This window comes from Canis lupus, chromosome 12 (assembly GCF_011100685.1).
Source record: "Canis lupus familiaris isolate Mischka breed German Shepherd chromosome 12, alternate assembly UU_Cfam_GSD_1.0, whole genome shotgun sequence".
Classification (NCBI taxonomy): Eukaryota; Metazoa; Chordata; class Mammalia; order Carnivora; family Canidae; genus Canis; species Canis lupus.
The window spans coordinates 37,017,186-37,029,949 of record NC_049233.1 but is presented as its reverse complement, the minus strand read 5'-3'; the positions used below and the strand labels follow the sequence as shown (position 1 = coordinate 37,029,949).

Below are 12,764 nucleotides of genomic sequence, written 5' to 3'. Positions count from 1 at the left end.
ATCGAATCCCACATTGGGCTCCCGGTGCATGGAGCCTGCTTCTCCCTCTGCCTGTGTCTCTGCCTCTCTCGCTCTCTCTGTGTGACTATCATAAATAAAAAAAAAAAAAAAAAAAAAAAAAAAAAAAAAAAAAAAAAGACCAGCTTGGCCACTTGACAGCCTGCCAATTGTATCACAGGGTAAAACTCAATTGCTTCATTTTTTTAATCCAATATTTGTCTAAGCCAAGATTCCATGTAAAAAATATTTTTGAAAGGTTATAGGTCTGATAAAATATACTTGTCATGAGTACATCATATTCTCAAAATTCTTGGGTATAATGCAGTAGCTAGGATACTCAACCCTCTCACTTTTTTTATTAGAAAAAAAGTTTATCAATATGTTTGGCAACAGTATAAATTTAATACTTAGGAATATTCTTATCAAACTGATGACATATGAGAAGCCTGTTGAAGCAGTTTATCTGTTCAATTTTGGCTTCTGGACTGATGTGTCTTTCTTCTTTCTTTGGATTCCGTATTTCTTTGTTACTGACGTGACATGTTGTGATGCCAGTGTCTGTATATAATGCCTTTGGGAGTCACAGGCAGATACTATAGTTTTTTTGTGGATTGTTTACTGTAATTGAGAATTTACTCAGTGCTCAGTGAAATTAGTGTTGTCATGCCATTAGTTACAACTTGAGAATGTTTTTTAGTTAATATTTCATTTGTATTTTTCAAAAAAAGTGCTTTTATAGACTCTTTTCAGGACCCCGATAAACATTGCAAAGGTCTTTATTGCAATTTCACTTGTATTTTGTTCCAGCTTTACAAAGTTCTGAGAGTGTTACAACAGTTGATTAAAATCCATGGGAATGCATGTCTAGTGAACTAGGCTCCTTTTGTTTGTAGCCCAGAAATATCCTTGTGAATGTATTTTTGCTTCAACCACAATTCTTTTCCTATTATTTTCTCACAGTGAAATCATTAGCCTGTGTTTGTGAGATTGATATTTGTTGTCATGGAAGTAAATAATGTCACAAACTCAGTGCTATACAAAGTAGGGAGGAAAACAGGCTGAGAAACACAACCTTGGAGCAGACGAGAAGCTGAAATGATTGTTTGTAAACTACTCCAGTGTTAATTTGGAAGATAATTCCTTCATTCTAGCTAACTTATTTGTCTTCTACTTTTTTGGAATGTCATTAATGCCATTTTTAGTGGATTCAAGTTCAGTCACTTTTAAGTACAACGATTTTACAGTGGCTGCAATTCCTAACCACAACTTAGGCAATTTAGAAGAGGCACATGTGAAAAAAAAGGTGTATATCAAGCAAAGGAAACATTGTTGCACATTTAAAACTTAGGGACCAGTTGCTGAGATATCAATGATCAAAACAAAATAAAACATAAAAAACAACAACCAAACTAAATCAAAGGAACATTTTGTTTATATTCCCGTAAGTAGAGAAAATATAAAGATACATGGCCATTTAAGAATTAGCCCATGCAGTGAAAGAAGGCCTTCGAGTGAGAATTAGCCTCAAGTACTGAGGGAGAAAAGTCAATATGTTCTTGAAAATAAGTATTCTTGGTTTTAGTGAAATATGTAACTAATTTCCCTCCAGAGATGAGATGTCCTGTCAGCAGTTAAAGTTATTCATAATGAAGTTAGAATTTTCCATTTGTGCTTGGGGTCTGGTAGGATGCCCAGCTCCTGTTGTATTTATTTTTCCCTCTAAATTCTACAGTATGATAAGTTCCTGTCTACCCAGATTTCTTCTTTTCCTTATTGTTATCTTTACTCTTTGTGTTGAAATTTAGTTGTTTAATTATGAGCATTTTTAAGATACTCATTTTTACTCTTTGATTCAAGTAAAGCAATAGTCTTCAAAATTCTTGTAATAGTATTATATATCATTTGCTTGAATATACAACAATTACTAGTGAAATGTATGCTGTAGAAGCAGATAGTTTTATATTTATGTCATGCTGTGGCATAAACCCTAGTAAAGGTAGCCAATATAAAGTGATCTGTATATTTATCTTACATTTAAATTATGGAAAGTGAGGGTTTTATTTTAAGACATCTGTGCCTCCTATTAAGTTGAGGTTTCCATATTTTTCCATTTGGGTTGTACTTTTTTTCTTTTTTGAATTGAAAGAGCCAAAATTTGGTAGCAGATATTTTTGATCAGCTAGAACAAGTGTTTTATTTTGATGACTAATCACTTTAAAGTTTTCCAGAAGAATTGGTGGTTTTTAGTTTCATTAGAGTTAAGCTATATTGGAGTTTACACTTCTACTTTTAAATTGTATGAACAAAGAGAGTTTTCACCAAAAAATGATTGCTGGAATTAATATTTGCAAGCTATACGAAATTGTTGAAATTATTATAAGTCAGACATTGGAACTGCACTTATTTAAATTACATCACAGAGAAAAAATGATGGTAAAGAAAGAAAGATCATTGTGAACAATTGGCTATGTCATAAAGTAGACTGCAAAGGAGTAAAATTTGGGGATTTCAATGCATTTTTTTCCCTTGGAGAAAAATTCTTTTAGGTGCGTACTCTTTCATATTTGGATGTCATCCTTATCCTGAAGGGCCTCATGATCCAACTGAGCATTTGGGGACCAAGGTGATAGTTCGGAATCAGATAATATTCTAAAGTTTTATTCCATCAATCTGCTCCACTGACAGAATAGGACAGACAGCTCAGAAAGAAGAAATGGGCAACTTTAGACAAACTGAGTTTGAGTCCAGCAAGTTTGGATGTCCACCTGTTGAAGGAATATTTACATATCTAGTTGACATTAAAAAATGATTCTCCTTTGATTTCTATTCTAGAACGTGGTTCACCCAAGGATTTGGTTACTAAAGATATCACAGACACATCAATTGGGGCTTATTGGACATCAGCTCCAGGAATGGTTCGAGGTTACAGGGTCTCATGGAAATCACTTTATGATGATATTGAGACTGGAGAGAAAAGTCTTCCCGGAGATGCAATTCATACCGTGATAGAAAATCTTCAGCCAGAGACCAAATATAAGGTTTCAGTCTTTGCAGTTTACAGCAGTGGAGAAGGAGAACCTTTGAACGGAGAAGCCACAACTGAATGTAAGTAACATCATGAGTGTGTTTGGGTGTTGGTTGATGCTTCCTAATAGCTATTAGCTCAAGTGGCAGTTTAGCCACTTGCCTTTATATTTCATTATATGATAAATGGGGATGAAAAATTAAGACCTTTAAAGACTGTGGTTTAAATTCAGGTTTGTTTAGTTCACCTAGTATGAAAATTATATTACATTTTGAAATATTGAATCCTGTCAACTATCTATCTTTGTCACTCTCTGTCTTTTTTTTTTCCTGATAGGATGGTCAACTAGATAAGAAACTCAACTAGTGAAAAGATCAGGAGCTATGGAGACACAGAATGCAGGCACATTTATAGCTATATGACTTTGGGCAAATTACTTAACCTTCTTGAGTCTTTTAGTCTATAGATTACAGTCTCTCAGAGTTGTCTTGAGGATTAAATGAAATAGCAACGTGCAAAGCACCAAGCATAGTGCCTAGGCACTTAGAGATGATTGATATATGAGTATGAGAATGGCTGTTGAGGCTATGATTATTATGTCCCCAAGACTAATCCTAGAGTCTTTACTTTCTCCCTCTTGCATTTGGTAAGGTTAAATCAAAAGTCCACTCAATTTTCTGGTGGGTCAGATTTATCTTAATGTTATTAATATTCTTTCTGGTGAATAATTTTGAATGACCTATCATCATTTATTATCAGCTAGTTGAAAAGTGTGCCAACATTCCTTAATTCTCTTCCCTAAGAAGCCATGTGTTAAACATAGGCATTTCTAAGAATTTACAGGAGAAAAGTTTATTCCCTTTATTCTGGGAAGATTTTAGGAAAAGGGGAAAGAATGGGACATTTTTGCATTTCCTTTTCTTAGAAAGAAGTGGAGAAGTTGAGGGATTTTTTTGGTAAAGGAGGGGAAAACGAAGTGATTAGCACTTATCTGAGATAAGTCCCATATCCTGATTTTAAGTAGTCCTTAAATTAGACTCTTTTGGGATCCCTGGGTGGCGTAGCGGTTTAGCGCCTGCCTTTGGCCCAGGGCGCGATCCTGGGGACCCGGGATCGAGTCCCACGTCGGGCTCCTGGTGCATGGAGCCTGCTTCTCCCTCTGCCTGTGTCTCTGCCTCTCTCTCTCTCACTGTGTGCCTATCATAAGTAAATAAAAATTTAAAAAAAATTAGACTCTTTTGATCTGAGTAGTCTGAAGAACTCATTTCTCTCTTTTTTAATCACTGGCAAACTCAGTAGGATGTGTCTACGTTTAAATTTGCATTAAAATTAACCAGATTAAAAAAACCTCCTTATTGGAAATTTAAATATGTGATAAGGCATATTTCTCAGATATACACGATTGGTTTCCATCGTAGTAAATGAAATCTCATGTTATTTTTTTCTCCCTAAAATCCAAAGTTTTCCATTAAGACTAGGGTAAGATATGTTGTACCTTATTTCACCTCAATTCTTTTATTCTAAAGAATTAATTAAAAGACAGGAATATAATTGAGATCCTTGAAGCATTTCAAGGGTATGACATACAATATTAGACTGTTATTAGCATATTTAAATTTGAGGCTGTTTTAAAGTTTAGGATCTCATTTTTTGGGAAACATAGGTTTCTTTCTAGACCAATACTTGTAAGATTTAACTGTTGATTTTTCTCAATTCTGAGTTGTAAGAAATTGGTCTGGAAATTTTCTGCAAGAGATGCCTTGTTATGCTGAATAAAAATTTAAGCTGTAGAAACAAGAAGTCAGAAAACATTTTAGCACAGCCCTTTCTAGGAAAGTGTTAGACACATATAAACTTATTAAATATTCATGACAATTGATAGTAATAATGATCCAAACACATTGTTATTCTATATAATATTCTCTCCCATACTATTTTCAAAATGCTTTGTGTGTGTGTGTGTGTGTGTGTGTGTGTGTGTATATATTTATTTATTTAGATTAATTCTCAATTCTCTATTACTATTCTCCAGGAAAGCAAAATAGTTTGCTAAGGCCTAAACAGGAACAACTTCATCACAGCGTTGATGCTAGATATGCATAAGGTGATGGCAAAGGTTTAGAACACATTTTTTTCAAAGTCTAAATCTAAAACCCAGAGTAAACATCTATGCTCAGAGTTAGCATAATTTGGAGTTATTCAGGAATTGTGGAGAAATGCATTTTCACAAAAATCAAGATGTTATTTTTGTATACTATATCACTTAGACAACTGTGTTTCATTTGCTGTAATCAGTTTTTAAAAGTCAGATGGAAAAAGCAACTGAAGTCCTAGAAAATAGAAATGTAATTTAAAACTATCCAATAAAGCTGGAGGAGGAAGGGAAGTTTGACTAAAGTTCTTTTTGTTTGTTTCAAATTTTCATTAATGTATATAGTGAAAAATGCCATATTAAAGAGGGGAATGTGGAGGACTAAAAAAAAAAAAAGAGGAGAAGCAAAATAGTTTGCTTACTTGGAGAATAGTAATAGGGAATTGAGAATTAATCTAAATAAATTTTAATATTTATAGAAAGTAATGGACTTTGCCGAGAATTCTTAGTGTCTTTAAACCCTAAGATAAAAAATTGCAACCAATTTACTCTTAGTTTAACGTATACTTTTGCATCTCCCAGAAACATAATTCATAACTGTATATTGAATTTCTTTATCTATTTTGTCATTTTTATCTTTGTCCTCTCTATATAATATATCTTTAACTTACACAGCTGCTTTTAAGCTTTTCTTTTTATCACTGATTTGAAGCAGTTTGCTGCTGATGTGTCGTGATATAGTTTTATTCATGCTTCTTGTGCGTAGGATTCATTGAGTTTCTTGGATCTGTGAGTTTATAGTTTTAAAAAAATTGAAAATATTTAGACCATTGTATTTTTTAAAATACTTTATCACACCCCACTCTCTTTAAGTGTGCCAATTGTACATGTATTAGTCTGTTTGAAGTTATCACACTTACTTCAAACAGACTAATTGTGCTGTTCAGTTTTTCAATCTTTTTTCCCAATGTTTAATTTCAGATAGTTTATATTATCATATCAACAGGTTCACTAATTTTCCTTCTGCAATTTCAAATCTGCTGTCAATACCATCTTATGTATCTTTCATCTAAGACATTGTATCTTTCATCTCTAGAAGTTCTGTTAGAGTCTCTTGTATGTTCTGTGTCTTTAGGTAACATGCCTAATATTTCTTCTACCATGACTAGCCTCTGGCATATAGTTGTCATAGTTGTTTCACACCTATTTTTTTGTATATATTTTTATTGGAATTCAATTTACTAACATATAGCATAACACCCAGTGCTCATCCTGTCAAGTGTCCCCCTCGGTGCCCGTCACCCAGTCACCCCAAACCCCCGCCCACTTCCCTTTCCACTACCCCTTGTTGGTTTCCCAGTTAGAAGTCTCTCATGTCTGTCACCCGCACTGATATTTCCCGCTCATTTTCTCTCCTTTCCCCTTTATTCCCTTTCACTATTTTTTATGTTCCCCAAATGAATGAGACCATATGATGATTGTCCTTCTCTGATTTACTTATTTCACTCAGCATAATACCCTTCAGTTTCATCCACGTCAAAGCAAATGGTGGGTATTTGTCATTTCTAATGGCTGAGTAATATTCCATTGTATACATAGACCACAGCTTCTTTATCCATTCATCTTTCGATGGACACTGAGGCTCCTTCCATAGTTTGGCTATTGTGGACATTGCTGCTATAAACATTGGGGTGCAGGTGTCCTGCCATTTCACTGCATCTGTATCTTTGGGGTAAATCCCCAGCAGTGCAATTGCTGGGTCGTAGGGCAGGTCTATTTTTACCTCTTTGAGGAACCTCCACACAGTTTTCCAGAGTGGCTGCATCAGCTCACATTCCCACCAACAGTGCAAGAGGATTTCCTTTTCTCCACATCCTCTCCAACATTTGTTGTTTCCGGTCTTGTTAATTTTCACCATTATCACTGGAGTTTCACACCTTTTGAATAATTATGTCATATATGCCATTTCTGGTTATGTTTCTATATATATGAATTTTCTTCTTTTTACGGGTTGTCTTAGCTCCAACAGTCATAACAAAATGTCATGAACTCATGGCTTAAGCAACAGAAATTTATTTTCTAGAGGCTGGAAGTCCAAGAGCAAAGTTCTCACAGAATTTGATTTCTGGTGAGAACTCTGCTCCTGACTAGCAGAGGCCATCTTCTTACTATGTCCTCACATGGCCTTTCCTCTTCTCTGCATGTGGGGGGCTGGAGGGGGTGGTGAGAGCACACTCTGGTGTCTCCTCTTCATTTTATAAGGATTTCATTCCCATCAGATTAGTACCCTGCTCTTATGACCTCATTTAGTCCTGGTTTCTTCTCCAAGGTCCCATCTCCAAATACTATCACAGAGGTTAAGGCTTTAACAAGTGAATTTTGAGGAGACACAATCATTCAGTCTATAACATAAGTCGTATTTTTTTCCTTCTTTGCATGCTTGGTAATATTTATTAGATGCCAGACTTAGAGAATTTTACTTTGTCGAGTGCCAGATATTTTTACATTCTTATAAATATCCTTAAGCTTTGCTCTGGAAAGCAAAGTTACTTCCAAGCAAGTTACTTGGAAGTAGTTTAATTTTTCTCAAGCTTTCATTTAAGTTGTGTTAGAACTAGACCAGCAGATCCTTTAGTTTAGGGATAACTTTGCCCCATTACTGGGGCATTACTGGGGACCTGCATGAACTCTAGGAATTAATTGTTCCATCTGCTCCTTTTGGGTGGTTCTTTCCCTAGTTTTGGGTGGTTTCCTCATACACATGCACTGATTAGTACTGAGCTGAAGACTCCAGGAGGACCTTTTGCAGATTTTTGGAGCTTTTCCCTCTGTTACACCATCTCCTCTTCAGTACTCTGCTCTGCAATTCTAGATGCCTTGGACTCCCCTGACGCACAAAACCATCTCCTCAATTAAGTGAGATCATCAGGCTCCATCTGGTTTCTCTCTTCCTGAACTGGGGCTGGGAATTCTCTCTAAGCAATAAGCCAGGACAATCACTTTCATTTCTTTCTATCTCTCAGGGATCACTGTCCTACATTGCCTGATGTCCAATGTTTGAAAAATGTTGCTCAATATACATACTTAGTTTATTCAGATTTTCTAATTATTTCAAGTGGTCCTTGCCTATATGAACATGAAAATTTTTCATAAGATCAAGAGTCTTTGCAATGTTTCCTTCAGTTTAGTGTCTTTGTGTTGAAAATGCTAAGATTATTTAGCTTAGTGAAATGATCTTGCTTATAAACTCTAATCATGTAAAAGAAAAGAGATGTATGTTCGCTGTTTGTGGATGTTGGGTGATCTGTTTCTAATTCAGCTATTAATAATTATGAAATGTTAGTAAAAGATTATTTAGTATATAATATTGATTATATATTTATGAAACACTTTTTATATATAGTTTTTTCTAAAACACTCAGTGTATGTCAATTTATCTTTAGAGCCCTTGAGATATTTTTATGTGTTAGAGTTTCCTCTTCTTTTGTGTTCATAGTTTTGCATGTCTGTGGCAATCACAAAGAATAGTGTTAACGATAGTCAACTCTGGCTGGTCATTTATGGACTGTACCTTTTTCTGAAAAGACCCAAATAATATATCTGACCCCCAATACTAATTTTTAGTATCCCCCACAGCATGATTGCCACAAGAATTATTTACAGATGGAAGTACAATAAAAATTCTAAAAGCTCATCTCCGGAAATGGATGTTTTCTTTACTAAAGTCTCTAGAATGCAAAAGGAAATCCGTGCAATAAGAACTCCCATTTTTTAGTTATTAGCTAGATAAAGAGAAAACATCTTACCATGGTCTCACTGAGATTAGGCTCACACGCCATCATAAGTTTATGAGAGATCATAGTGCTAAGCAAGAGCCCCGTGTACTTACGTAACAAACCACAATTTCTTTTCACGTAAATAGGAAAGTAGACATGTGTATTTTCTTTCAATATAGTATACATTGTAATTTTCCTTTTATCTCACAGTATCCCAAGATTCAAAAACCTTGAAAGTGGATGAAGAAACAGAAAACACAATGCGAGTTACCTGGAAACCAGCACCCGGGAAAGTCATCAACTACCGGGTTGTGTATCGCCCCCGTGGGGGTGGGAGACAAATGGTGGCCAAAGTGCCACCCACAGTCACCTCAACAGTGTTAAAGCGACTTCAACCCCAGACTACATATGACATTACAGTTCTCCCAATGTATAAGACAGGAGAAGGAAAGCTTAGGCAAGGATCGGGAACAACAGGTATAAAATAATTTTTTTGCGGGGGGAAGGTGTAATATTTTAAAGGAAGGCTTTAATACATCTACTTGATTTGTAAATGTCTAAAACTAATTCTATAATACGTTAGAATAATTTGAAAGGATGCCTAATTAACATTCTATTTTTACCACTCTAGCTCTTGGTAAAATGATTCTACATAGTAATGTTCTAACGTTATTCTAATCTTCTGAATTGTGAGAATTATTTATATGTCCACTTGGGTAGCACTTCATTATCAGGATTTTTATTGGGTAGTAAATTCTGTGCTACCAGACTTAACCATTTTTATGAATATACAATTTCAAGTGTTAAGTATGTGATGATTTCTATACAAGTGATATATAATATCACTTAGATATTTCTAATTCAACTTCTTATTGCAAGGGGAATAAAAAACCCAAAGCTTACTCTTATGAGTAATATTTTAAAATCTTTTTATCTTTACAGCTTCTCGATTTAAGTCACCCAGAAATCTCAAAACATCTGACCCAACCATGTCAAGTTTCCGAGTGACCTGGGAGCCTGCCCCTGGGGAAGTAAAGGGTTATAAAGTCACCTTCCACCCTACAGGGGACGACAGAAGGCTGGGGGAGTTAGTGGTTGGACCATATGACAATACAGTTGTTTTGGAGGAACTTAGGTAGGAATGAACTATATTCAGTTTTTGTTAGAAGGTTGAATAATTTACGTAAATTAGTAGGCCTTACCCAGATAATCACTTATATGTCTGTTTGCTAGTGAGGTGTTTAAAATCAGTGGAAGTTGCCTTCTCATTCTTGGACTTGCTGAAGTTGAGGTTAGGATTCAGAGGCTAGCAGAAGTTTTTATAATGTTTTGATGATTTTTGTTATTAAGTGATCAGGAATGGCATTTTTTCCAATAAAGTCTACTTTTTAAAAATTCATGTCCATATTATACAATTTCACCAAAAGCAGCTGGTCCCTAGCCAGGCCTGTGGAGATGTGAGGCTTCTTGTGCTTTCTGGAAAGGTCCAGGTGACTCACGCTGAGACGCTGAGTATGAATCCTCTTCCAGGGTGGGCCATGGGAGAGAGAAACAGGACTTTGTGGTGGGTGCCAGCTGGCAGCATTGGGAAAGGGTGGGCTGATTAAAGGTCTTGCTTCAGGCTGTGCAGTGGAAAACAAGGAAGTTTGAGTTTGAACAGCACCCTACATTCATTACAGTAGGAAGAATGGACTACTGTGTGCTGGCTTTTGGAAAGTTTGTTTATCTCAATCATTCATTTAACAATATTGAAATCTATATAAATGCTCACTCTTAACTTTTATCAGTGTAGAGAGGATGAAATTTACTGAGCCCACTATGTGCCAGACGCTTTCTGTTACCTTGCAAGATAAAACATTTAAATTATTTTCTTAAAGCCCATTGCTTGGAAGCAGTACATTATAACTTGCTTTAAGTGAATGTTTGTAAATCAAGATGAATGTCTTTAATAAAGCCAAATATGCTACCACTTGAGCCAATATACATATAGACTATATATTTTAACATTTCAGGGCAGGTACCACCTATAAAGTAAATGTTTTTGGAATGTTTGATGGAGGAGAAAGTTCGCCACTCGTTGGACAAGAAATGACAACCCTTTCTGACACAACTGTAATGCCAATTTTATCCTCTGGTAAGAAATGCAACTCATTACATTTCCCTAGGAAAACTTAATATTATGAAACTATTTCAAATGTGAACTATTTGGTTAATCACACAGAGAAAAACAACTATAAACATTTTATACTACAATATATTTAAAAAATTTACATGCTAAAAAACATATCTTCAAACACCCAGCTAAACATATCTTTGACAGTATTTTTTAAGGCCTGTCTTGTCAGCATTGCATTGGTTACATAGTGCTGTATTATTTAAAGATGAGGTTTTGTAATGGGTAGGTAACATACATTTTCTCTCTTTTTAGAGACTAAGATGCAAATTTATTGTGTTAATGTAGTTGCAGAAATGATTTATCTGGGCCGAGCAAGCAAAAGAATTGGGTTATATAACTAGGTGGACAAGCATGACTTGGGAAGCAGCATGGTAATTTAAACCCTTTAGATTTTTCTGCTGCTGCCACAATTATAGCCTTGATATGCGTGAAGTTAGCTTTGAACATTCTTTGAGGTGGAAGTAGTGGGTAGAATTTACTTTCAATATTTTTCCAATATTTGATAAAAAAAGAGTAGATCTGGGCAGGGTAGGGGAAGGCTTGCACAGGCTTAGATGTTTAAGGTGGTGTCTGGGAGACCTCAATCTTGATAGACGGTACTATATGCGAAGGAGAGCTTTATAGTGTGGTGAGCATCATTTAATTTTTTTCAATGAGCTTTTTAAAACAATATAAAGTTCAGATGCTAACATGGCAAGAAGTTGGAAAAGTCATAGTTGGTAATGTTACCTCCTAGGAAAGAGGACATTTAAAAAATAAGGTGTGGATAAAATAAATGAAAGTGTCAAATCCTGCTGTTTTGCATGAATGTTCTATTGTTTTTGTTATGATGATATTAACTGACTTATATTTTTATTTTGTAGCTTGTGCACTGAGGATATTGGGATTTTTCTCTCTTTCCAAAGCACCCTAGCTTTGTATCAGTGTTTGTGCTTATTGTCTCTACAGCTCTCAATTTGTATATTTGTTTGCATACTTTTTCTAAATTGTCTTCCTTCTTTCTTGGTTTTTTAAATGTGCAGACTTCACCATCTGTGTTTACCTGATTGTTATACTTATTAGATGATAAAGCTAGGCAGCCAATAACTCAATAATACAATAGCTATCAGATTTTAAAACAAGATATTTTTACTTCAAAAAGGTTTGATTTTAAGAGTAATGTGTCCAGTCCTTTGTAAGATATGTAATAATTACCCGGAAGCTTAATTATTTTAAAAGATGTTTTTAGCTCACTAAAACCTTTCTTAGCTCACACATTTTACTAGTTCATTTCATACTTGTCTGCTAATGACCATTACATCTTATAGAAAAATGCAGCATCTAATCTTTAGATCACATTGAAATTTTATTAAAATTATTAATGCCTTATAGTTAGATGGCTATACATTTTCCTTCATTTATTTTAGCTCTTGGGCTTGTAAGCCCATTCACGTTTACACAATTGATGGTTTAATTTCAGTCTCCAGGGTCTATGACCGTGGCCAGGAAACATAGTCAAAGATGAAGGAAAGATTTGTCATTGAAAGAATCATTGGAGGAATTGGTGATTCTTATGAATGTCATTTGAAGTTAATAAATCATACAGACATATGTTCAGAGTTGACCTCCAAATCACAAAGCTAAACTACAGAAATGAAGCAGCTAGGCAATATTGAGCATCCAGGGATGGCAGACGCATGGCTAGGAAGTAACCCT

The 12,764-nt window shown here is 35.1% G+C and overlaps 1 protein-coding gene across 2 annotated transcripts in view; it reads left to right on the top strand.

Annotated features, from left to right (window-relative positions):
* Positions 1 to 12,764, top strand: part of COL12A1 (collagen type XII alpha 1 chain) — a 116,354-nt gene that overhangs the window by 33,571 nt on the left and 70,019 nt on the right. For both annotated transcript variants that reach the window (XM_038554541.1, XM_038554542.1), the window contains exons 14-17: positions 2,833 to 3,105; positions 9,104 to 9,370; positions 9,836 to 10,028; positions 10,906 to 11,027. In XM_038554541.1, coding sequence (XP_038410469.1) covers positions 2,833 to 3,105; positions 9,104 to 9,370; positions 9,836 to 10,028; positions 10,906 to 11,027 — 855 coding nt within the window. The remainder of the gene's footprint in view (positions 1 to 2,832; positions 3,106 to 9,103; positions 9,371 to 9,835; positions 10,029 to 10,905; positions 11,028 to 12,764) is intronic.